Source organism: Ahaetulla prasina, chromosome 4 (assembly GCF_028640845.1).
Source record: "Ahaetulla prasina isolate Xishuangbanna chromosome 4, ASM2864084v1, whole genome shotgun sequence".
NCBI classification, from domain to species: domain Eukaryota; kingdom Metazoa; phylum Chordata; class Lepidosauria; order Squamata; family Colubridae; genus Ahaetulla; species Ahaetulla prasina.
In genome coordinates, this window is record NC_080542.1 from 43,503,981 (window position 1) to 43,529,923 (window position 25,943).

Sequence of the window (25,943 nt, forward strand, 5' to 3'; positions counted from 1 at the left end):
GTGTATATAAAAGTATAGCTTCCAATCTCCTTTCCCTTTGTTTTCTCAGAGGCAAAAACTGATGTGAAGCAGTTTTCTGTGCCTACGATCCTGACTAGTTCCATTCCTCATGATACACCAGATACAACTGAAGAGGAACAATTCCTAGATTTGGTGAGCATTTATCATGTGTGATATGGGTCAGATGATAACTGATTATTGATTTAGTTGTGTGGCAACTAAGATGAATAATAACATTGCAATGAAGGGCAGTCAGAAGTGCCAACTAGTTCTCCAGAATTAAACAGGTGCTTTCTTTCGAAATTGATTGATTTGATTCAAAAACAACTCAGGAAATATAAATTTTCTTTTTTTTTTTTAGTTGAAAAAGTTTTACAAAATTTCCCCCCCTTTCCCCTCCCCTTCCCCGAGGAAATATAAGTTTTCATTGATCTTTATTTTTAAATACTTGAATATGATATGCTTATGGCAACTCTAAATGTATCTTTATGTGCATGCTGATGGTGAATAGAATTCATAAATCACTTGAGGAATGGGCAAAAAAAATACGTCTACAGTGTGTGTGTATGTGAAGAGGGGGGAGTAAAGTAGAAGACATATTGACTGAGTTTTTACAAGTCATTTTGCTTGCTAATAAAAGTTTTGAAAATGTAATAGTTATTCATATTATGTAATCTAAACGTTACATGTCATTTTGTGGCATAATATTAAAAAGAGTAGAAGGGGGATGCATATATCAAAACACAGCCTTCTATAATAATTATTATGAAAGAAGAGTTATTTCCTCATTCCATTTTAATTATTAAAGTGAGGCTACCTTAACATTCAAGCAGTTCAGAACCATTAAACTATATTCTAAACTACACAAAATGGTTTCTGCTACGTAATTGTATGTTTTGGTCATGGGTGAATTTGCAATCCTCTGATATCGGTGAACAAAAGTTCCCAGCATCTCTAATCATGGCACAAGAGCCATATTTCAAAGACACCTGGGTGGCTAAAATTTTCTTGTCCTTGAGAGCCTGGGCTTGTTTTGGTTTTTTTTCTGCAGAGAACAAGTGGGAGGCTGCACTTCGCAGTGCTATCTCATCTACTATAACGGTCCCAATGCATAGGAAAGTCTGAGAACTTTAGTTCCAGTGTTCCTAAACAATGACACTCCAGCCCCCACCACCACCTCCCTACCCCCCCAACCCCCCAAACCCCCCCATCCCTCCCACCCCTGTTGAGAAGCAACTATCTAGAGTTTTCTACATAGCAGCATTTTTTTATGTAACTCTGCCTTAAATGAAAACTTAATATATTTTGTTACCTGGGGCAAAATAAAATGCCATTTATTCCCAACCCAAACATAGAACCTGTATACAATAATAAGTCAAATCTATTACGCATTCACCTGAAGAACAATTTAGATGCATAATGCCCATAACAGTTCATCCAGTATCTCATGCTAGCCTTCCTGCCCTTTCTTAACATCTGATAGTTGAGGAGGTGAGTTCACTCTAATGAATGGATCATCAATTCCATCTGCTACCTTCTACATGGAAAAGCATTCAGCCTGTCATTGAACTAACAGAATTAGAAGGGACCTTAGAGGTCATCTAGTCCAACCCTCAAAGTGCTATTTTCCCCCGACCTATACTACTTTTAGCAATTGTGAATGAGTGTATAAGTATGTGCCAGCTTATGGCACATAAATAAAATAACAAGGCTTCAATAACTGTAGTATTTACAATCATAATAGTTAGAGATTGAATAGATGCTGATAAATCATATATACCTTTTATTTATTTATTTTTATGTATTTATACCCCACCTTTATTATTTTTACAAATAACTCAAGGCAGCAAGCATATCCAACACATCTTCCTCCTCCCAATTTTTTCACAACAACAACCCTGTGAGGAAGATTGGGCTGAGAGAGAGTGACTGGCCAAAGATCATGCAGACAGGTTTCAGGATTAAGGCAGGACTAGAAGAGGTAGTCCTCAAATTACGACTACAATTGAGCCCGACATTTCTGTTCCTAAGTGAAACGTTTGTTAAGTGAATTTTGTCCTATTTTGCGACCTTTCTTGCCATAGTTGGTAAATGAATCACTGCAGCTATTAAGTTAGTGACATGGTTGTTAAGTGAATCTGGCTTCCCCAATGATTTTGCTTGTCAGAAGGTCACAAAAGGTGATCACATGATCCCAGGACACTGCAACTGTCATAAATACGAACCTGTTGTCAAGCATTTGAATTTTGATCGGGTGTCATGCTGCGATGGTTGTAAGTGTGATAAATGGTCATAAATCATTTTTTCAGTGCCATTATATTTTTAAATTCTGAATTCCTAAGGGTGCTGTAGAAAGGTTGTCCAACATCCAATATTGTAGGATGTTGGGGAGTGAAAACAATGAGCGATTCCTGGTTACTTCATAAAGTTTTCTTGGCACTATTGCAATTTCCCTCTTCTGGGATATATTTTTTTAAAATATCCTATTCACTTTAAAGCTAAGAAGGAATCACAGGATCAAGGCTTTCCTTGTCTAAAGGAGAACTAGAACCTGGATATTCCAAATCCCAGTCCTACCATCACATTGGCTGTTTATCCATGTAGTAAGTAAGGAAATAATGACCCCCGGGCGGGTAGGCGGAGCTTTGTTCCGCCATCGCTACTGGATTGCCAAACCACTGGCCATGATCACTACTGGATCGCATGATCCAGTCCTAACCGGGAGCATTTCACTCCTGGATTTTATGAAATTTTAACATGCTGGCTAGGCAACTCTGGGAGTTGAAGTACATAGGTCTTCAAGTTGTCAAGACTGTACACTCCTGGTTGGTTGGTTGGTTGGTTGGTTGGTTGGTTGGTTGGTTGGTTGGTTTGCTTCTCCTTCTCTTTCTCTTCTGACACAGAGCAAACTGGGATGGGCTTCTGGAAGCCATCTTGAGATTTTCTGATTCAATGGCCTTAAGCATTGAAAAAAGTAGTAGTAACAGCAGCAGCAGCAGCAGCAATAGTAAATTATTTGGAGGGAGCAACCATTCAAATAATTTTTTCAATTACAGACAGCATAATTAAAACTTTCCTATTTAGTAGCAGCTGCCTCATAACTTTCTACATCCCCTCCCCCACAATCCCACATGAAAAAGTGAGACTCAACCACTGCTAATTTGAACATCTCTAGATGCAGAGATGGAGGCCAAAGTCCAAGGCCAGCTCTCTCACACCATGTGACAACCTCTGGCTCCTTCTCACTGTCTCTGCACAATTTCACGCTGACATTTTTCCTGTGCCTTATCAACACTCAGGGTCTTGTCAGACTCAACAAAGCCTTGAGTGCTGTGGCAGAATGACCTGAATCAGTGGGTGAAATCCTCCCCACAACTTCACCTCTGCTCTCTACAGGGATCAAGGAACAAAATAAAAAAATCAGAAATTCCTACCCTGCAATGAAACTCAGTAGGTAACAATGCACCTTCCAGTTGGATTTACCATACGGTTGTTGTAAAGATAAAATTGTAAGGAGCGTACTATCTTGCATTTTTATAAGAGACTAGATATAAAGCAATAAACAAATATTCAGAATCAGAAATGAATGCAAGTTTCCTCTCTTTTTTTTTTCCCAGACAAGTTCATCTGGTATACCAAATGAAGATGCTTTTGATGATAGCCCTTCTGTTTCAACCTTGTTTGAGGGCAGCGCTCTGGAAGAAGACTCTGAATTCATAATCGTCCAGGTAACAATCCGTAGAGATTGCCCAAATGCCTGGTAGACGCATCCAGTTCTTTGGGTTGGGTTCTAGATTTTGTCATCAGAACTGGCCAATTAAACCAATCACAGCAGTTACTGACTTTTTGTTCCTCAATCTAGTGCCCTTTTTAAGTATGAACACTGCAGTTTCTTTAAAAAATTCCTAGTCTGCAGTTCTGGTTAGGAAATTTGGGGGTTTGCCTGCCCAGTGCATTTAGAAGGTTGATTTCTTAATATTGATATCCAAATAGGTGCAAGTATCATCTTAAAGGGTTCCTCACATCTCAAAAATGTAAGATACAACCATTTCAGCCATAGACTGGTTTTATTCTGGTTTGATAAAATCAGCATTGCTTCTTTCTGTTGCTTTGAAGAATCATTAGCATATGTAGAGTTCTCTGGGGCCCAAGGGAAACCTCACAGGGAACTTTCTGATCAGAAAACTGAGGCACAACCCCTCCTCTGGCTGCAGCAACTAAGGGTGGGCAAATCAGCAAGAAGCCACAGCCTTCCTCACCAATGGCAGCAATCTCCCCCCATCTCCTTAAGCACCATAAAGTATCTCTTCCCCGATTGCGAAAAGAAACACCAGCGTTTCTAAAGATGTGGAGCAAGGAATAGGATGAAGAGCAAATCTGCGCTTGTGGGCTCCCAAAGTGACCACCGTCCCTGTCATTTTGATTTATATGAAATTAGTTGTTTTCTGTTTACAGGAAAGGACTAACAAGGGAGACTCACACATCATGTTTACTTTATTTTCATCTCAGAACTGTAGGTTCTACCAAAACATCAGGTGTTCTGTTAGTGAGGACAAACTCTCTCTGCTCCACAACTTTTTATTGAATCTGCATTCTCCTCTTCCCTAAAGATCCAAGGCTCCTGGCTGAATGATCCATTGCTGTTGATCTGTCAGCAAATAATGTCTCTCTTAGTTTGATGGAATTTTATGCCACTTTCAAATAATATTGAAAATGTGTCAAGTAATACCGCCAAACCAGGGGTGAAATGCTCCCGGTTCGGACCAGATCAGCCAATTCAGTAGCAATGGCGGTGGGTGGTTCAGAGAACCGGTAGCAAAAATCCCTCTCCCACCCCCCGCCCATGCCCAGCTGAGACATGCAATCGTCAGAGACTTCTTTTTTTACTTTTAAAAGCATTTTTTTACAACCTCTTCAGCCGAATAGGTTGTAAAAAAATGTTTTTAAAAGAAAAAAAATAAATCACATGCCACAGCTGATCACACACACTGCCACTCTGAAAGAAAAGAGCAAGAAGAAAACATCTAAAGAAGTGTATTTAAGAAAATGGGGTTTTTTTATTTAGTGGGACTTACTTCTCAATTAACATATATAGTATTCCAACGCAGTGAAAATTTAATTTATAAACGTTGCAGCTAATTTCTATGACTATAACTTGTTGCTGGCAATCCTTATGATTTATATTGATATATTGATCATCAATTGTGTTGTAAATGTTGTACCTTGATGAAGGTATCTTTTCTTTTATGTACACTGAGAGCATATGCACCAAGACAAATTCCTTGTGTGTCCAATCACACTTGGTCAATAAAAATTCTATTCTATTCTATTTAAAAAAAATGCTAGGATTTTGGTTGGGTAGGAAATTTTAGGTGAGAAGGCTAACTGATGCTTTAAAAATTAATTTCCTTATTGCCCTGGTTTTTTTATCCTAGACCACTCCAAAAGTCCTCATGACTTCAGTTCAGCAATCAACTATCACAGGGGATTCTATGGCAAAACCAGTAAGTTAAAATTATTATCAAATGTGTATTACATAACTCTTATAATTTGAGAATTTCCTCTTCTATTTAAAAAAAAATGCTAGGATTTGGGTTGGGTAGGAAATTTTAGGTGAGAAATGAGAAGACTAGGGCTAACTGATGCTTTAAAAATTATAACATAACAACAGAGTTGGAAGGGACCTTGGAGGCCTTCTAGTCCAACCCCCTGCCCAGGCAGGAAACCCTACACTATCTCAGTCAGATGGTTATCCAACATTTTCTTAAAAATTTCCAGTGTTGGAGCATTCACAACTTCTGCAGGCAAGTCATTCCACTTATTAATTGTTCTAACTGTCAGGAAATTTCTCCTTAGTTCTAAGTTGCTTCTTTCCTTGATCAGTTTCCACCCATTGCTTCTTGTTCTACCCTCAGTTTCCTTAATTTCCTTATTGCCCTGATTAATTTCCTTATTGCCCTGATTTTTTTATCCTAGACCACTCCAAAAGTCCTCATGACTTCAGTTCAGCAATCCACTATCACAGGGGATTCTATGGCAAGACCAGTAAGTTAAAAATATTACCAAATGTGTATTACATAACTCTTATAGTTTGAGAATCTCATTAAGTTATCTGTAGATAAAAGGTTTTCTAGCAGATGAACCAATAAATTTTCCATCATCCCTTAATCATCTCCATCATCAAGATTCTAAAAATAGGAACAAATAGACATCAAAGAATACTATTGTTGATTCTAGTAATCTGCATTTTGACAACCTACAGTTTTTGAAACTTTATTAAAGATGCATCAATTCAATCAAGATCAGCGTACACTACTTTGTTTTTCTAGAAAGGGCTAAGACAGCATCCTTATGAAGGAATTCATAGTTCCTTCAATTAAGAAATTACTGAATGTGAGGGATCAGTTACATGAGTCCATGGAGGCAGACAGAAGGGAAGCAAAGGGCAGCCTGTGCATTGTAATGCAAATTCTGTCTCTTGCATGCAATTTTGCAACTCAAATATAAGAGTAGAACTTATCCTTTAATGTTACAATGCATGTTTAATTGTTTTGATGTCATCACTGCTTTCTGCCAATACTTGTGCATGGTTCTTTCTTACATAATTAGGAACTATGCTTTCCATTTGATCAACATAATTGTTTAGGTATAATTGTTTAGTACTTTCATGAGGTCAATATTCCTCATCTCCTTTCTTGCTTTTTAAGAGATGGTTTATCATTAGCTGTGTTTTCTCTCTTCCTTAGATTAACGATACTTCACAGTGTGTCTGTCCAGCAATACCTGGCCTGCCTGGTCCAAAGGTGTGCATGTTATATATTTATCTTTTTCCATAGTGGAAATAACAAAGGTTATTTCCACTAGGTACATTTGCAATTTAGCTGGCATTAAGTCCATATTTTGACGTTTCTGTCTTAAGAAAGCTGCCCAAGACAAGAAAACGTCTGTTATTTTTCCCCAAATGTAAACTAAATCACAGTTAAGCTACTTGTGTTATTTACTGCTGTAAATTACCCTGTCAAGCCACCCAAAAAAATCAATAGTATTGTGCCTTAAAAAGTGCTTGTTAGTCAAGAATTCAGCTATTAGTTTCTCCTTGTGCTGAGATGAGTTGAAGACATTAAATTAGATTTACTGTTGCGGATTTGTTAAAGTTAAAGCACAAAATGTCTGCCAAGGATGCAGTGGGAGTGCGGGTTGCTAAAAGACAACTTAAATAGAAACCTTGAGGATCTGAGCTGGTTTCCCTAACCTGACATCCTTCAGAAGCAGCTCCAAGAATTATCAACCTTCCAAACACATCCGGAATCTACCATGTTGAAAAGGGATAGATTTGATTATGCTTTAGATTGCTGTTTCTCAATCTTCTAAGATAGGGGTCTCCAACCTCGGCAACTTTAAGACCTGTGGACTTCAACTCCCAGAATTCCTCAGCCAGCAAAGCTTTGCTGGCTGAGGAATTCTGGGAGTTGAAGTCCACAGGTCTTAAAGTTGCCAAGGTTGGAGACCCCTCTTCTAAGATGTCTGGACTTCAGTTCCCAGCCACTTCACTGCCACCATGTTATCAGAACGTGCACTGTTCTTCTTATCTCAAGTTCTTTTTTTTTACAACAGGGAGCAAAAGGTGACCAGGGTCCCCCAGGAGAAAAAGGAGCAACTGGAAAAACTGGGCCAACTGGCAAACCTGGCTATCCTGGCGTTCCAGGACTTCAGGGAATACCAGGACCAGTAGGACCAAAGGGACCACAAGGACCAGCAGGTCCACAAGGACCAGCAGGGCCATCAGGACCAGCAGGGCCACCATGTCCAACTCTTCCTAAAATCGTGGACTTCACTGATACCCAGGATGGAGAAGACAAGGTGAGATTTGTTGATAGACTACGGCAATATTATTGTTTTTATAATAATATAAAAATACTATGTTCACCAAGCAAAGATACTATATCCACCTTTTCTTGTTATCCAAAATTTACATAATGCTTCAAGCTAATTCAAAATGTGATCTGTTTTTATTTGCTTGCTTGCTTGCATTTTGGCTGATCTTGAAAACCTGGTGTTATTTTAGTTAACTGGTGATGGTGAATCCATTTGTTGCCTCCAGTGCATAGTTGGAAGAGGCAAATGGCTTAAGAATTTGTTTGTTGGGGACTAGACTGTAAAGCCGAAAAGTGTCCCCAACAAACAACCACAATTCAGTGCTCTTCAAAAAGCCTAAAATGAGGGGAAAGGGGATAGGTTATTTCTCAACCACTACAGTGAAATCAAAAGTTCATTAAGCCACAACAATGTGGATGTTAAGACAGAAATAGGAGGCACAATTTCAAGCCAAAAGAAGTTGTATGCTGCCTCCCCCTTCATACTTTATTACTCTGGACTTTCTTATCAGCCTATACATTATTGGACTGTACAGCTTGTGAACAACACAATATTGTGACCCTTTATATGGGCTGAGCATGAGACCAGGAGGGGGAAACACACTCAGTTTAACCCTAGGCAAGAAACATACACCAACATTATGTCTTTTTCAATTTAACTGCCAAGATAATTTGTTAGTTCAAAATTCTTTTTATAATAATTAAATTTAAAAAGACAAAAACCAGTATGAACTTTAAAAAAAGAATAAACAACAAACACCCACTCCATCTACCAATCAAGATGCAACCACACAGCCAACCAACCCGCTCACAGCAACACTCCCCATCTCCCCACCAGTATTTATAGAGAGACGGCAGCTCAGACCACCCTTTGCTCACAGAAGCACGAAGCCGAAAGCACCAGCCTGAAGATAATGAGTGAGACCTCATCAAAACGTCACCAAGATACTCTTAACCTTACATGGGAAAAGACCCGAACATGCCAATACTTTCATACCTATACCTATGCCCCTGAAAACCTACGAAAACACACACACACACACACATATATATATATATATATATATATATATATATATATATATATATATATATATATATATATATATATATATAGGTCTTTGGTTGTTCGGGTTTTCTCCGTGTAAAATTGGAAGTGTCTTGGCGGCGTTTGACGAAGTCTCATTCGTCATCTTCAGGCTTCAGCTTCGTGCTTCTGGGAGCAATGTGTGATCGCAGCTGTTTCTTCCTTTTAACTGCTAGTGGGGTTTGAACTGATTGGGTGGGAGCTTGGCTGTGCTCTGATTGGATGGGGTTTTTGTGCTCTGATTGGCTGGGGGTGTGTCCTGTTTGGGTGGGGGCTTGGTTGTGCTCAATTTAGTCTGTGTTGCAGGGGAATTTGAGCTGGTGAGCTGCATAGCTGTTGTTTGGCTTTGAGGTCATGCTACATCTTCATAGTGGGTGTCAGTCTGCTGCATGTATGGATTGGAGGGGTTTGAAATGGCTAATGTTGCAGCTGCAGTCTGGCTTCTGGTCCTTGGTCGTGCTTCATGATCAGTGTGGGTTTGGGTCTGCTTTCTGGGTGGATGTGCGGTGGTGACATCCTGTGTGGACCTCGTGAGTGTGGGTCTGGTGTCATTCCTCGTGTTAAGGACTCGTTTGTCAATAAGGGCGGGTTTCCAAATGGCTGGTAGGCGGGAGGTATCATCTCGTTTGTTCATGCTGTGTGGGCGTTTTTCTATCTCAATGGCTTCTCTGATTATTCTATATAATATATATATATACATATATATATTCTATATATATATGTATATACATATATATATACATATATATACATATACATATACATATATATTCATGTGTGTGTGTTTGTGTGTGTGTGTATGTAATTTCCCCCTTGATCACAACAAGAATAGTCAATGATAGTAACTTATCATCTTTTTTAAAAAAATACAACAAATAAATTTATAAGCGATAGACTGGAAAAAGATACTATACTCTCTGTATAAATGAAACTGGCTGATGTCTTAATAAGTTTGAATGGCATCTAATTTAGCACTGTATCGCTAAATTATAAAGTATATACTTTATATAAAACAGATTTAACAGATAAGCAATATCCCTCATGACTGTTGTACCTCTTGAATCTATTAACTTTTGAGTATCACTGAAGTTTTTGACAAGACTGTATCGTGAAAATACCGATGATGAGTTCTTGACATGCTAAATTACCCTTTTCTGCTCTCCAACTGTTTCTCTGTCATCTTCCTGTTTTCTAGAGAGCCAGTTTTCTAGAAGGGCCTCCTGGTCCACCAGGTCATCCAGGTCATCCAGGACCCCAAGGATACCCAGGACTTGAAGGCCCCCAAGGTCCCCCTGGCCTCCCAGGACATGAAGGTCAGCAGGGGGCTCCGGGGCTTCCCGGAGCTCCAGGCCAGCCTGGTGCTCCAGGAGCCACAGGACTGTCAGGGATTCCAGGGCCAATGGGGTTAGAGGGCCCTCCAGGAGTCCCCGGCCCTGAAGGTCATGCAGGAATTCCAGGCCAGATTGGGCCACCAGGATTACCAGGCCTCCCTGGACCAGAAGGTCCCCCAGGAACACATGGATCTCCGGGAAAGAATGGCTCAAAGGTAACTATTGCCTTTACTATGAGAATTTGGGGGATATGTGGGTGGAGGAATGAGCTGAGAAAAAGCAAAATAAAATTATTGATCATCAAGATATAATTAGGAAAGAAACGAAGTGCTCAGAACTGATTGTTACTTCCTGAGATATGTTTGCTTGTTTGTTTTTGACTTGCTATGCTATGCTAATTTGCGGGCATTAAACCCTTTCAGGGGGAGAAAGGAGACCGTGGTGAATTTGGGCTGCCAGGCAAACCAGGAAAAACTGGAGAAAAGGGAGATCAGGGTCCACCTGGGCCCGCAGGTCCTTCTTGCTTATCTGGTGGTAATCAGGTGAGTCGAAGCAACTCAACCTCCAGCTAGCACACGCAACATCCCATTTGTTCTTCATGTAAGGTGTTTCCATTATCAGAGGGGCTGAGAACTGGCATCCAGAAGCATTCCTTATTCCATTTTTTAAAGTTATAAACCTAAAATTATACAAAAATTTATTTATGTATAATAAATAATGTATTTATAATTTATGTAAAATTTATGTAAAATTTATTTATTTTGGAGACAGAGTGGGGTGCTCACAGCTTGTAAACCACTTGTGCTCCATCCCCTTATTTGCAATCCCTAAAGCCCCACTCCCTGGAATAGGAAGGGTATAAATCAGTGGTGAAATCCAAATTTTTTTACTACCGGTTCTATGGATGTGGCTTGGTGGGCGTGGCAGGAGAAGGATACTACAAAATCTTCATTCCCACCCCACTCTGAGGCCAGCCAGAGGTGGTATTTGCCGGTTCTCTGAACTGCTCAAAATTTCCAGTTCTCCAAAACTTGTCAGAACCTGTTGGATTTCAGCCCTGGCATAAATGGTCAATTTTTGGGGGGAGGGGGGTTTTATAGGGGGAAGGTCAAAGGGGCAAATTAATCACCTTAAGTGTTGGTCTTTAAAAGACTGAAAACCCAAAGAATCAAGGTGATTTTCTCATAGGAGGGAAGTTTAAGAGGCCACATGGATTCTTGCTCCTTTCCCAAAGGCATACAAACACAAAAAATCCAACTTTCCAGCTGTGACAATTTTAATGATATCTCAGTGTCCCTACAATATTCAGCAGGACAGAATATTATACTCTTACTGTGGGTTAAAGGAAAGACCCCAAAAAGTCAAATGGGTTTTTAGGGTTGTTGTTTTTGGTCTACACCAATTCACGATTCAAAATTATGTTTTGCTATTTGCCTTCCACTGTTCACTCCTTTAATGAATGCCAAAACAGAAAAAACATCTTATAACTGGACAGGAGGGGGGGGGGATTTTATAAGCGAAGACTTTTTTTTTTAATACATGAATATAGTCAGGATAGTCCTTTATTGTCTGACATGGTTTATTTGTTTTGTCTCCAGCCATAGACACAGCATTCTAACAAGAGTACACATAAGAAAGATCAAAAGTGTGTTATCTGCACACACTAATAATAGGGATGGGGTTATTCCTATGGGCTGCACTGATCCCTTCTCTTGTTCTTTCTAGTATAATTATGAAGCTGGTGTTCAAGGCTCTCCTGGCCCTAAGGTGAGTAGTGGTCTTAACCTTATCCTATGGCTGCTGGCTGTCCTTCTAGCTGGCTTGCAAGTCATACGTGTGCATTGGATTTAAGTCTCCTAGAGAACAGGAGTACAAGCTACAGTCCCAGTAGCCTCAATAACACTTTAAAGCTTCAGTATTTGTAGTCCTCAACCGGTTACTTCGCAACTGTTCAAAGTTACAACAGGCCTACCTACTTGGGGCTATTTATTTTTTTTGGCAAAAACTGTTATTTTCTTCCACTTGTCAGCAAAAACCATTCTCGTAAGAAACCATTGGTTCACTTAACGACTGCAGTGTTCATTTAAAGACTGCAGCAATCACTTTTCAACTGCCACGTTCTCTTAAAGACTGCCACACAAAAAAATTCTAAAGCTGGTCAGTCGCTTTGATAACCCTGATGTTCCATTAGAGTTGTAAGTTGAAGACTACCCTGTAACTCTCTGAGACCTTCCTTAACAGTAACAGAGTTGGAAGGGACCTTGGAGGTCATCTAGTCCAACCCCCTGCTCACGCAGGAGACCTGTACTGATGTCAAGCTCAGTGCCTTAGCCACTGAGCCACCTAGTCAGGCTATTCCTTAAACCACTAGTTATATATAACAAATTATAATTGTTACGTAATTGAACATACGAAAAGAAATCCTGTTAACCTATTGAATTTCATTTTAATTAATCAAATTTAGTTTTTTTCCCTTGTCCAGGACAAATTCAACAGCCATAGACAGACAATCCAAGGCAATCCAGGTATTGCAGTTCTCAGCATCCTTCATCACTGGCCTTGCTGGCTGGAGCTGCTGGGAACTTTCATTCAAGAACATTTACAATGTCCCTCTATCCTATCCATATAGAAAGTCTATTTCAATGCTGCTAGCAATTTATAGCAAAATAGCATAACAAGCATTGTTTGAAACCCTCAGAGTTAAATGAGCTTTTACCATGGAGAAACGATAAGAACTTCTTAAAGGTAAAGATTCATATGGAGCAGCAAAAACCTAGATGCAGCAAAAACCTAGATACATTCTAGCTTTTAAAATGAAATCCATGTCACAGCTCTCTAACTACTACCACAAATGTCATTTTGCAGTGAAAAAATCAGTTCCTCCACCTCCAAATACAGCTTTCATATCCTGCTTGCTTATAAGCTTGCTTTCAAGAAGGCAAAACCAAGAATTTGCAATCCTAATACCTGATTGATTGATTGATTGATTGATTGATTGATGTTTTATTTGATTTCTTTGCAGGGTGAAAAAGGAGAACCAGGAAAAGTGGTGCGTAGTCATAGAAAGCAATATCCCATCCTTCAAGGGTCATTGATGGAAAATAAATTATTTTTTTTTATTTTATTTTAAAATTCTCTAGAAAGCTTTAAAAGGCTTATTTTCCCACAGGAATGTAGCAGTTGCTGCAAGGATGCAAGAAGTGACATTGATTCTTGGATGACTTTTATCTACCAAAAGGTATGTTAGAGAGATGTGTAATCCTTTTTAATTATTGGTCTGGGAGAGTAGTTCTAACTACTCCCTTCTAACCAGTTTAACTTTTTCTCCCTTCCCCCCATTCTGAAATATCAGTCTAGAGAAATCTGGAAAACTGCTGGGCAGAGGCTTCATTCCAAGATAGGCTTGGGAAATTATCCACTTTATCTCATGGAGAGAAACCCAAAGATACAATATAATTTTATTTCTCTCAGAGGAAAGAACTCTGTAGATTTTTGTGGGTCATTTCATTATTTGCTCCAGTTACAAATACCAAAACCAGGATATAATGGAGGCAAACAGATATTGTTGCACAGATAAAAACACTGCAAACTGCATTAAATTCTCAAAGAGTTCTTTTAACATAGACTACTCACAGCTACACTATCCTAACTAGAAACAGCATGTTTTCCCTTTTTCTGCTTCTCTCAATATAAGTGGGTTTTTTCTAATTATATAGTGGACTTAAATCTCTTTGGTTGCACATAGATACCCATTTCAGGGGGGAAAACCTCTATACAGGTAGTCCTTGACTTATGACAAGTGAGCTTTGCCCCATTTTATGAGTTTTCTTGCCACAGTTGTTAAGTGAATCACTGCCATTGGTAAGTTAGTAACACAGCTGTTAAGTGAATCTGGCTTCCCCATTGATGTTGCTTGTCAGAAGGTCGTAGCAGGTATCACGTGACCCCAAAAATGCAATTTTTGATCATGTGACCATGGAGTTGCCACAATGGTTGTGGGTGTGAAAATGGAGATAAGCCACTTTTCTTCAGTGCTGCTGTAACTTTGAATTGTCACTAACTGAAAGGTTGTAAGTTGAGGACTACCTATATATTTATAAGTCAGAATATTTTCCATCGATATTAAAATATTTTAAGGAACAGTTTAAGTGAATGTAAACAGATGCAATATGTCAGTATAGATCAGGGGTCTGCAAACTTGGCTCTTTTAAGATTTGTGGACTTCAACTCTCAGAGTCTGAGGAACTCTGGGAGTTGAAGTCCACAAGTCTTAAAAGAGCCAAGTTTGCAGACACCTGGTATAGATGATTAGTCAATTTACTTCCTTTTCTGTCTCTCTTCCAGAAATTAAGAGACGATCTAGAGGCACGTGGTCCCAACTACGTACGTCACATCCAATTTATCATTACTTGCAAAGCTCCTAGTGTTGTTTCAGTTTGATCCTATAAAAAATATGTGTGTTTTTTGGACTTTGGGATGTCTTAAATCCCATCCTAGCTTTTTCCCCAAAGAAAATTCCATGTCTGAATGAGCCGTGTGTGCTCTCATATGGTATATGCAGAATGCTTCTACAATTTACAGTGTGACAGAACATTGGTGTCTATGGATCTGCCACATAAAATTCATTCACCCATAGGAATTACTTGCAGGAAATGATCACTGTCTGTAAAACTTAATTTCAGGATAGGCAAGGTAATACTGTTATCTCTTCCAGGGACTTCCAGGCCTTCCAGGAAAGCCTGGCCCTCCAGGGCCTCCTGGACCACCCGGTGTACTTTATCTAAATGTAAGTTAATTCTCTTATTTAATTCTGCCAACATTTTTCCTTTTTGATGGACTTTCTCTGGAATAGAATGATGCTATGTTGCAGGACATGACTGCAAACACAGGATATCTGACAGCTTGTAAAATTCTGTGAACAAAGGATCCTTACTCCAACTCTACCTCCACTCCTTTGTTATTTATAGAATATTCTAGTGTCATAGAATATCAGATACCAATGAGGCAATAAAAGGTTGTCCCATCGCTATTAATTTGTGCTACTAACTCATAATAGTTAGATGACTGAAGAAAATGTTGTAACTCAATGTGGCAGTGTTCCTAAATTTTACAATGTGTGGACTTCAACCAGTGGTGAAATGTAAAATTTGTTACTACCGGTTCTGTGGGGGTGGCTTGATGTGGGTGGGTAATGTGACTGGGTGGGCATGGCCAACTTTTTTTTTTAACTTTTAGAAGCATTTTTTCTACAACCTCTTCGGCCAAAGAGGTTAAAAGGCTCTGGCGCTCCCAGCTGAGTTTCCTGATCCCCAGAGCCTTTGGTAGAAAAAATGCTTTTAAAAGGCTCTGACAATCCCAGCTGAGTTGCCTGATCATCAGAGGCTTTTGTTTTCTTTTAAAAGCATTGTTTTTCCTTTAAAAGGGAAAAAAAGCCTCTGACTATCAAGCAACTCAGCTGGGACAGTCAGAGCCTTTTAAAAGCATTTTTACAACCTCTTTGGCCGAAGAGATTGTAGAAAAAATGCTTCTAAAAGGCTCTGACAATCAGGCAACTCAGCTGGGATCATCAGAGCATTTTAAAAGCATTTTTTCTACTGAAGGCTCTGACAATCAGGCAACTCAGCTGGGATCATCAGAGCCCTTTAAAAGCATTTTTACCATCTCTTCGGCTGATCATCAGAGGCTTTTTTTTTTACTTTTAAAGGCATTTTTTCAGCCGAAGAAAAATTGCTTTTAAAAGTAAAAAAAAAGCCTCTGATGATCACACAGCTCAGCTGGGCATTGGGGGGGGGAGGGATTTTTGCTACCGGTTCTCTGAACCACCTGCCACCATCGCTACCAGATCGGATGATCCGGTCCGAACCAGGAGCATTTCACCCCTGACTTCAATTCCCTGAATTCCCCAGCCAGCATGCTGGAGAATTGAAGTCCACATATCTTAAAGTTCTGAGGCTGAGAAACACACTACAATGGGGATCTTTCCTACTTTCTCAAAGTAGAACAAATATACATCAATGTCTTACCATGTGAGTCCACTCATCGTATACCATAGTATTACGGGCAGAGGGGAAGTCAAGCATTTTACGGAAAGGAATCAGTGGAACGACTTGCCTCCAAAAGTTGTGGGTGCTGCAACATTGGAGGTTTTAAAAAGAGATTGGACAACTATTTGTTTGAAATGGTATAGGATTTCCTGCTTGAGCAGAAGGTTGGGCTAAAAGACCTCCAAAGTCCCTTCCAACTCTATTATTTTGAAAATTAGAAATCCAGTTTTTTAGATTTTTTTGCATAAATGTTGTGCATAATTCTTACTATTGGTTGCTGTTAAGGAACACTAGCCTTTTTTGAAACTGGAGATAATTATGGCACATAAGCAGTGAATAAGGAAGAAATATCCCTTCCTTGACTGCTTTTAGCTCATTTATTCTGTTTTTGTTCGCAATGGAATCCATATTTATTATCCAGTTTAGGGATTAAGTGGTACCATTCATAGGAGGAGACTTACCCCACGATAGATGAATAATAGGAGTAGCCAAAAGCTTTTTTGCCTTTGAGGAATTGAACCCCCATCTGATAGCATTGATCTTTATGAGTAGAACAAAAGAATAAATTATCATTCCCCTTAAGTGATAGATAATATTTAAAAGGCAAAAGAAATTCATTGGTCAGATCATATCAGAATGACTAAACTCATATCAGCCCAAAGCCAAAATTGAAATGAAGTAGGAAGTTAATTAATACTTCAGGAAATGGAAATGTCTTTCTTGTTTATTTATTTATTTATTTATTTATTTATTTTGTCACAACATCATACAAAAAGATTATATAGTATATACACATATAAACATATATAGGAAGAAGAAAAGAAAAACAATAGGACAGGAACGGTAGGCACGTTTGTGCGCTTATGCACGCCCCTTATGGTCCTCTTAGGAATGGGGTGAGGTCAATAGTAGAAAGTTTTTGGTTAAAGCTGTTAGGATTATGGGAAGAGACCACAGAGTCAGGTAAAGTATTCCAAGCACTGATGATTCTGTTGCAGAAGTCATATTTTCTGCAATCTAGATTAAAGCGGTTTACATTAAGTTTAAATCTATTGGTTGCCCTTGTATTATTGCAATTAAAGCTGAAGTAGTCTTTGACAGGAAGGACATTACAATAGATGATTCTGTGAGTTAAACTTAGGTCTTGTCGAAGGCGACGGAGTTCCACGTTTTCTAAGCATAGGATTTCAAGTCTGGTGGGATAAGGTATTTTATTGTTTTCAGAGGAATGGAGAACTCTTCTTGTAAAATATTTCTGGACACATTCAATTGTATTGATGTCAGAGATATGGTGAGGGTTCCAAACAGGTGAGCTGTATTCTAGAATTGGTCTAGCAAATGTTTTATATGCTCTGGTTAGTAGTGTGGTGTTTTTGGAAAAGAAGCTACGCAAGATTAGGTTTACAATTCTTAGAGCCTTTTTTGCTATGTATTTGCAGTGGGCTTTGGCACTTAGATCATTTGACATGAAAACTCCAAGGTCTTTAACGGGATGGGGGTCGTCTGTAAGGTAATGTCCATCTAGTATGTACTTAGTTTTTGGGTTCTTTTTCCTATATGTAAGACTGAGCATTTGCTGGTTGAAATTTGGAGCTGCCAATTTTAGACCAAGCGGTTAGATGGTCAAGGTCGTTTTGAATGATAGAAGTGTTGTCTGTGGTGTTAAATAGTTTGACATCGTCAGCAAAGAGAACACAATTACTTGAGATATGGTCACAAAGATCATTAATGTATAGAATAAAGAGTGTTGGTCCAAGGGCGCTGCCTTGAGGAACTCCACTCTTGACAGGAACAGGATTTGATAAAGCATTGCCAATTTTGACCACTTGTTGTCTGTTAGACAGAAAAGCAGATATCCATTTGTGGAGGGTCCTGAGATGCCATAGGATGTTCGTTTAAGGAGAAGTTTATCGTGTACTACTGAGTCAAAAGCTTTGCAGAAGTCTATGTAGATTGCATCTATTGATTTGCCTTGATCTAGATTTGAAGTCCATATGTTTTTGCAGTGGAGAAGTTTTAAGTTACATGATAACTTTTCCTGAAACCAAATTGTTTGTTGGAGAGTAGGTTGTTAGTTTCTAAGTGTGAGGTAATGGATTGATTGATGATAGATTCCATGACTTTGCAGGTGACGCAGCAAAGGGAGATCGGTCTGTAGTTTTCGACTAAGCTGGGGTCTCCTTTTTTGAAGATGGGGATGACTGTGGCTAGTGACCAAAGTTTGGGAAGAGAACTGGTAGTGAAAGCTTTATCAAAGATAATACTTAGGGGTTCAGCTATATTAATGGAAAGTTTTTTTAAGAAATATGCACATAGACCATCAGGTCCAATAGAAAGCGATGGTTTTAAGTTGTGAAGAGCTTTACCAACGTTGTCTTCTGTGAAATCTATATGAGTTAAATCATCATAGTCATTGCTGGTTCGTTTGTGGAATGTTGGATATGTGTTATCGGAGTTAACAAAAACTGAGCCAAAGAAAATGTTGAAGAGGTTTGCTTTGACTGTTTCGTCATTGCATTCTTTGTTGTTAGAATCTTTTAGTGGTGGGATGGATCTTGAATCTTTAAGTTTACTGTTGACAAAATTATAAAAGGCACGATTGGAATTTGTGCGTAGAAGGTTTTCTTCTTGCTTGGTGTGGTAATTTGTGCATTCAGTTTTATTTGGTTGCATATGTTTCTGTAACGGTTTCGGAATTTTGTAACATAGCCTTTTTGTTTCTTTTCCAGAGGGTTTTTTTTTTTGATTGAAGCTTTTTTATTGATATGGGTAGTTTGTTTTTCTTGGACATGGTAGTCATTCGTGGTACATATAATTTAATGACTCTATTGATTTCAAGTAGGAAGATTCTATAGAGGTCATCAGCGGTTATGCAGGTTGCAAACAGATTTTGCCAGTTCAGAAGTGAAAGATCGTTGTTTATAAGGTCGTAATTGGCTTTCTTGAAGTTGTAGTTGGGAGTTCTGGTGTTATGACGAATTAAGTATGGACGTATATTGAGACGAAAATCAATCATGCAGTGGTCACTGTTTGAAAAAGGTTCTTTAATTTGTATACCGTAAATTGAGTTTGGATTGTTGCAGAAGATGAGGTCAAGGCAGTTGTTGAGTCTTGTATTGTTAGTTACAAGTTGTTCAAGACCTAGGTTTGTAACAGCGTTGTATAGTGTAGTATGGATTGGGTCAGTTGAACATTCATTGGTTGTCCAGTTAATGAGAGGTAGATTTAAGTCACCAAGGAAGATAAGAGGGTATGGGCAAGAGGTAGTCCATGTTAGCATTGAGGTTAGCATATTTGCGTGGGTAATGTCATAGTCGGGGGCTCTGTAGCATAGTAAGAATCGAAGAGTAGTGTCAAGGGATAGGTCGCATACTATGGTTTCAGGAAGAGAGAGTTTATGTGCTACTTGGATATTTTTTAGACACAGTGTCTTTTTGTAAAAGATAGCCACTCCACCACCTCTTCGGTTTTCCCGATCTGATCGATAGACTTGATATTCTTTGTTTGAGATAATGGAGTCAGGAAGGGATGAATTCAGCCATGTTTCGCAAACAAAAATGATATCAAATGTGCCACTGTTTAATAAGAGGATAAATTCAGGTAATTTGTTGACTATGCTTCTTGCATTTATCAATTTGCATTTGTTCAGAGAAGGAAATTGGGGGGGAGTGGAGGGGAGGGCAAAAACAGCTTCCTCTATATCTATATGCTTTATAATATCCTTCCAGAGAGTGTACCCAGTCCGACCCAGGCCACATTGCAAGCAACTGGTGAGTTGACTAAGTCCTAAGATTGCCTCTTTATAGTCACATCATGCAAAGATAGGTACTCAGTAGTTCCCCATTACATTGTTTATTAAAGAAGCCCTATGCTATTTGAGAGGCAAACCAATAAGGTGCTCTGCACAGAACTCTCAAGCAAAAGCAGTTGATCTGGAGGTGACAGCTTTGACAGGGCATTGAGATGCTTCTAGATGGATAACAAGTCCTACCTATCCAAAGATAGTGAGCAGTTCTTCCATGTACCTCTCCTTAAAGGGTTTTCTGCAGCTACAAAGTGATACTGTAGTACTCCCATTCCAATCCCTTGGATAATTCTATGCATAATAAAAATCTTAATTTGAAGTTATCCTAAAGTCATATCAGCTGACAATTCTCTTCTGCCAAGTCTATGTTTCACCAATTTGAGCAAGGAGCTACTTGGGAGGATAGAGAAAAGTTTAGCATAAAACAAAATACAGCAAGAAAAATTAGGCTTTCCTATTGGTGTGCCAAACTAGTTGGCTGCCCAACAATCCTGCTGTCAGAACTCTCATACCATTTCTCAGTTGATTTTTTTACAATACTTGCAGTACCTGGAATTATGATTGGCATGGTAAGGCATGGGTTTTTTCTTGCTATCCCAGGATTCCTTTGCGGTAGAAAAGGCATTTATTGAAAAGATATCTTTAAACTCTGTTTTGCAAGTGAAACAAAATTACAACCGTTGCTGCTGATCCTAAATTCCAAGAATTCCTACCTGCATACAAGGGACAAAATGAGGTTGACAAAAACTGAAAAAATATTGTTACAAACGTGTCTGTGTGTGCATCTGTGTGAATGTGTGTATGCGCATATGTCTGTGTGTGCATCTTGTCTAATATCCTCAATTTTTCATTACTGAAAGTATATCTCACCTTTCTGATTATTATAGTAGTCTAGGCAACTTATGATAAAAATACCAACAAATTAATATATTAAAATTAACCTATAAAATCAGTATAATAATTAACTATTAAAAGTTTGGTGAAAGAAAAAGATGTATTTATAATCTTTCAAAATTAGGAGCATTTCCCTATAGCATGTGTCTTTGTTCTTATTCGTTTCAGATGAACCAGGATCCATATTTTAATTCAGGTATTATCTTATTCCTCTTTGTAGTTGAAACAAAAATATATGCATATTTTTATTGTGCAAACCCCTTGCATGAATTCCTATGTTTTTCCTAAACTGTGGGCAACCTATCAATCCTGCAATCTTTAGGACTGATCAATTTGATCAGTCCTAAAGATTGCAGCTTACCATAGCTATGGTTCCTAGCTGAATTGTCAAGTTTATAAGTAGTCTTTGACTTATTTATTTGGCAACCATTTAATTTATTATTATGGCATTGAAAAAAGTGACTTACGAACAGTCCTCACATTTATGAACATCTCAGTATCCCCCTCAGCCATTTGATTGTAATTCAGGTGTTTGTCAATTGTTACACACTTGCAATGTTCACAGTATCCTGTAGTCACTCGATCACCATCTACAATCTTCCCAATTGGCTTCGGACAAGCAAAGTCAATGGGGAAGCCAGAAGGTCACAAGTCGCAATCATGTGATGTCTCATTTACAGACTGTAGTAATTTCCTTAATCACAATAGCAAATAGGCCATGAAATCAGGTGCAGTCAAGCGATGCTTCACTTAACAACTGCACTGCTTAGTGATAGTTACTCCAGTCCCTACTGAGGTCACAAGTTGAGGACTACCTGTACCACAGAAAAATAGAAGAACGTAAGTGCAAAGCAGGGCTGATATGGCTTTGGCAGGATATTAAAGGCAGGATATTAAAGGGAAATGTTGTTATCCTTCAATTTGTGGGAAAACCTGAGGTACTTCCTGCCCCTGCAGAATCCTCTTCTGTTCTATCTTGGCAGGATAGGAAAGAAGCAAATTCCTACTTCGTATAGAGGAAAATATTTATATTCTGGGAAGGGAGGGCATATTCATTCAAACCTGCTTTTCTTGTACAGATCTAGAAACACCTCTGAAGGATTCTCCTGACAAAAGCCAGAATGGATACTCTAAGGTGTGTTATTAGTACAAGTTTCTCCATTTTGATTTCTCTCCCAAAGTAGGCATAGATGGGCAAATATTTACAGATTACAGATGTATTTATTTTTAAATCTGGCTCCTGGAAGCTATATTGAAGTCTGGCTATGTCATGGGGGAAGCAGTCACAAGTATTTATTATTAATTTATTTTCTCTTCTTGTTGTTTTTTAACAAGATGCTGGAAGAAGGCTACAGAAAATAGGTGGTTTAAGGCAGGGGTCTCCAACCTTGGTCCCGTTAAGATTTGTGAACTTCAACTCCCAGAGTCCTCAGCCAGCAAAGCTGGCTGAGGAACTCTGGGATTTGAAGTCCACAAGTCTTAAAGGGATCAAGGTTGGAGACCCCTGGTTTAAGGTACATATTTTGCTTTTTTTAATTGTAAAAGTAAATTAGTACTTTTCAAATAGTCTTTGTATTATGCATTTAAGACAAAGAGATTCAGCAACAGTTTCTGAACTGGCATAGACCCATCAGGGCTAATGGATCGTGCCATATAATTTTTTCAGTCTGTTCTTTTAAAAGATGGTGTTAACTACATATATGTGTACTATGTTTTGTTAGGGGTGCTTATATTGTTTTCATTACTAAATAATGATTTTCTATACAAGAAATCTATAGCTGTCCAAGATGGTGGCTGTAACGTTTGCAAATCAGAGAGCTGTTGTAAATTTTAGGAATTACCAAGCATCAAAAGTGACCTGCTAATCCAAAAATGTTTACAAATCTTTCCGACTACAGGCTAGATATGATCCAGTGATTTTTTTTTTATTAAAAGAGATGTGATACAGTATATGGTATTTTCTGCTTTCCTTTCAGCACTCCACTTGGGCCTTCAGTTCAAAAGAGCTCATGTTGAAATCTGCTTCCTCCATTCCTGAAGGCAGTCTGGTCTTCATCATTAAAGAGGGTGAAGCTTTCTTCAAGACCCCCAAAGGATGGAAAAAAATTGTGGTAGGAGCCATTGTAATAATCCCTTTAATTAGGGTAGAATTTGGTACCGGTTTTAAAAGATTATGGAATTACATTATTGGATTTGCTTTCTTTCCTATTCAGATATCTGGTTAGAAATGTGGATTACAGAAAGCTGGACTAGATAGACTAATATAGCTGACTTCTTATGTTCCATAATATAAATTGGAAAGCACTGTTTTAATTTTTTTTCAAGGCAGATTAACTACTGAATTTATCAGGCATTGGATTTTCACGATGGGTCTTGGCTTGCACTGTGTGGCAACTTCTTTTTTTATACTTTTATACTTCTTTTCTTGTACTGTATGTGTTTCCTTGACTAGATGGAGGATTCCACACTTCTATTTGCAGCTGATAACCCTTTGGGGCCTATGGAAAATAACCAGGTGAGAATTTTTTCCAGCATTTTATGCCATATCAGTGCTTGCACAATAGTGTTGTTAAATCAGTACTATATTTAAGGAGTTTGCTTTGGTACAAGGATGGCAAAAAATGGCTTCCAATTTTTGCACAGGGCCATTTAGATGACATCTTTGAGAAGAAAATTTGATAATGGTAAAGGGATGTATGCAAATATTTACTGTGTGAATTTTGTAGTTAGTTTATCTTAAAACATGACTTTGCAAGTTGTTTTGAGGAAACTTTGCCTTGGGCAATATTATACAATATTTTTGGTAAAAATAATAATAAATCATAAGATTATGTGATACAACTCTGTAAGTTGCGGCATGTCTTCTGATTTATTGAAGGATCACATCCATTTAATAAAATCCTTTGGGATAGCTATTCAGCTCTCCTTAAGATCCAATAATGACTGAGCTGCCATTACCTCCATATTATCCTCTAGATACTCTTATTCTCAGAGCTGAGTACTGAGAAAAGAATTAAATGGCAGGTAAGGGTATACCTATACCTATACCGATACCTATACATCAGAGGTGGGTTTCAGCAGGTTCTGACCCGTTCTGGAGAACCAGTATTAGAAATTTGGAATAATTTGGAGAATTGGTAGTAAAAATTCGGACTGGCCCCACCCCCATCTATTCTCTGCCTCCCAAGTCCCAGCTGATCAGCAGGAAATGGGGATTTTGCAGTAACCTTCCCCTGCCATGCCCACCAAGCCATGCCATGCCCATGAAGCCACACCCACAGAACTGGTAGTAAAAAATTTTGAAACCCACCACTGATATACATATACATACACACACACACACACACACACACACACACACACACACACACACAAAATTAAACATACTTATTTAACTACCCAGCTCATACACAATGACTCCATGCAGCATACAACACTAAACATGAGGGGGAAAAATCACAATTTTGAATTGTGGATTTGAAAATCCACACAACCCAGCCCTCATCTAGGATCAAATAAGCCACTTTATTGGCTCTGAATGAGGTTCCTAGGTACACTTTTTTTTTTATTTGCATTTATATCCCGCCCTTCTCCGAAGACTCAGGGCGGCTTACACTATGTCAAGCAATAGTCTTCATCCATTTGTATATTATATACAAAGTCAACTTATTGCCCCCAACAATCTGGGTCCTCATTTTACCTAGCTTATAAAGGATGGAAGGCTGAGTCAACCTTGGGCCTGGTGGGGCTTGAACCTGCAGTAATTGCAAGCAGCTGCTGTTAATAACAGACTGTCTTACCAGTCTGAGCCACAGAGGCCCGACACTGACAAAACCAAAAGCTAAGAAATATGTTTTCAAAATATATTATACGTATCATATTTGCATAATTAATTTGTGATAGTAACATTTGATGAAAAAATACTGAATATTCTAATTCCTTGGACTGAAAAATTGAGGAACAAAAAAAAAAAAATCAGTGAGCATTCTTTTGTTTCCTTGCTTGATAGTCGCACAGGTATCTACAAACTGTATTTTATTTTCCTGCGATAATTTTGTTTCCTATATATAATACAGTAAATCTGACCAAAATTGTGACCAATTTCTAATACCAATTCCTGCAGTAGCCTTTTTAATATAAAGGCTCAGTAAGGTTTCCCAGTATTTGTTTTCATTTTTTTAAATGAACAAATTTCATTCAATTTGTTTTCATATGTAGGATATTAAATGGCATGCCAAAGAAATACTGCCAATAACAGACGGCCATTAAAAGCATGTGTGCTGTTAAAATTAGTCTGATTTTCTATTTAAAGTGAGCAGGTATAAATTAAAGGAGAATGAATGATCCAGTGACAAAAGGACTTTCTACTATCAATCTCATTGGGTGCTGGGATCATTATTCTTGCTTCCCCAGCATTTTCTTTCCCAAACAGAAAATAAATCACTTATTCTGATTCATTTTGATTGTCATCCAATGTGATAGTGATTATCCATGGCAGTGATATTAAAGTGAGGCACACTAAGCAAAATGATCTTTTAGCTTCTGCTCCTTCTTGCCACTGCTTTTTCTGAAAACTGCAGTGAACAGTGAAAGAATTAAGGGCTGCTTGATTGGGTGGGTTCGCATCTTATTATGAAGAATTGATCAAAAGGTCTATAAATCTTCCATATACAGAATAATATAGTAATCCTTCTCTCTGGTTCCAGTTTGGTGAAAGAAACATAACAATTCCGACAATTGCACCAACAAGCATCTCCAAGAGGATTCCTTCAGTAAGTTCAAACAATCTAATTGGTTTTTATTATAGACAACCAACAACTTCCAAAAACAAGCAATCACAGCCCATTCAGAAAAGCAGAAACTGCTTTAAAATGTTTTCCTCAACTCTGTGCCCTTTAGAAGTATTAA

At 38.5% G+C, this 25,943-nt stretch overlaps 1 protein-coding gene across 1 annotated transcript in view; it reads left to right on the forward strand.

Annotated features, from left to right (window-relative positions):
* Positions 1–25,943, forward strand: part of LOC131197417 (collagen alpha-1(XVIII) chain-like) — a 102,279-nt gene that overhangs the window by 71,192 nt on the left and 5,144 nt on the right. Inside the window, exons 4-21 of the mRNA XM_058181455.1 lie at positions 50–153; positions 3,618–3,728; positions 5,436–5,504; positions 5,977–6,045; positions 6,747–6,803; positions 7,615–7,860; positions 10,157–10,507; positions 10,715–10,834; positions 12,018–12,059; positions 13,315–13,341; positions 13,462–13,530; positions 14,637–14,675; positions 15,007–15,078; positions 21,204–21,231; positions 22,115–22,170; positions 23,012–23,146; positions 23,488–23,550; positions 25,742–25,807. Coding sequence (XP_058037438.1) covers positions 50–153; positions 3,618–3,728; positions 5,436–5,504; positions 5,977–6,045; positions 6,747–6,803; positions 7,615–7,860; positions 10,157–10,507; positions 10,715–10,834; positions 12,018–12,059; positions 13,315–13,341; positions 13,462–13,530; positions 14,637–14,675; positions 15,007–15,078; positions 21,204–21,231; positions 22,115–22,170; positions 23,012–23,146; positions 23,488–23,550; positions 25,742–25,807 — 1,724 coding nt within the window. The remainder of the gene's footprint in view (positions 1–49; positions 154–3,617; positions 3,729–5,435; positions 5,505–5,976; positions 6,046–6,746; positions 6,804–7,614; positions 7,861–10,156; positions 10,508–10,714; positions 10,835–12,017; positions 12,060–13,314; positions 13,342–13,461; positions 13,531–14,636; positions 14,676–15,006; positions 15,079–21,203; positions 21,232–22,114; positions 22,171–23,011; positions 23,147–23,487; positions 23,551–25,741; positions 25,808–25,943) is intronic.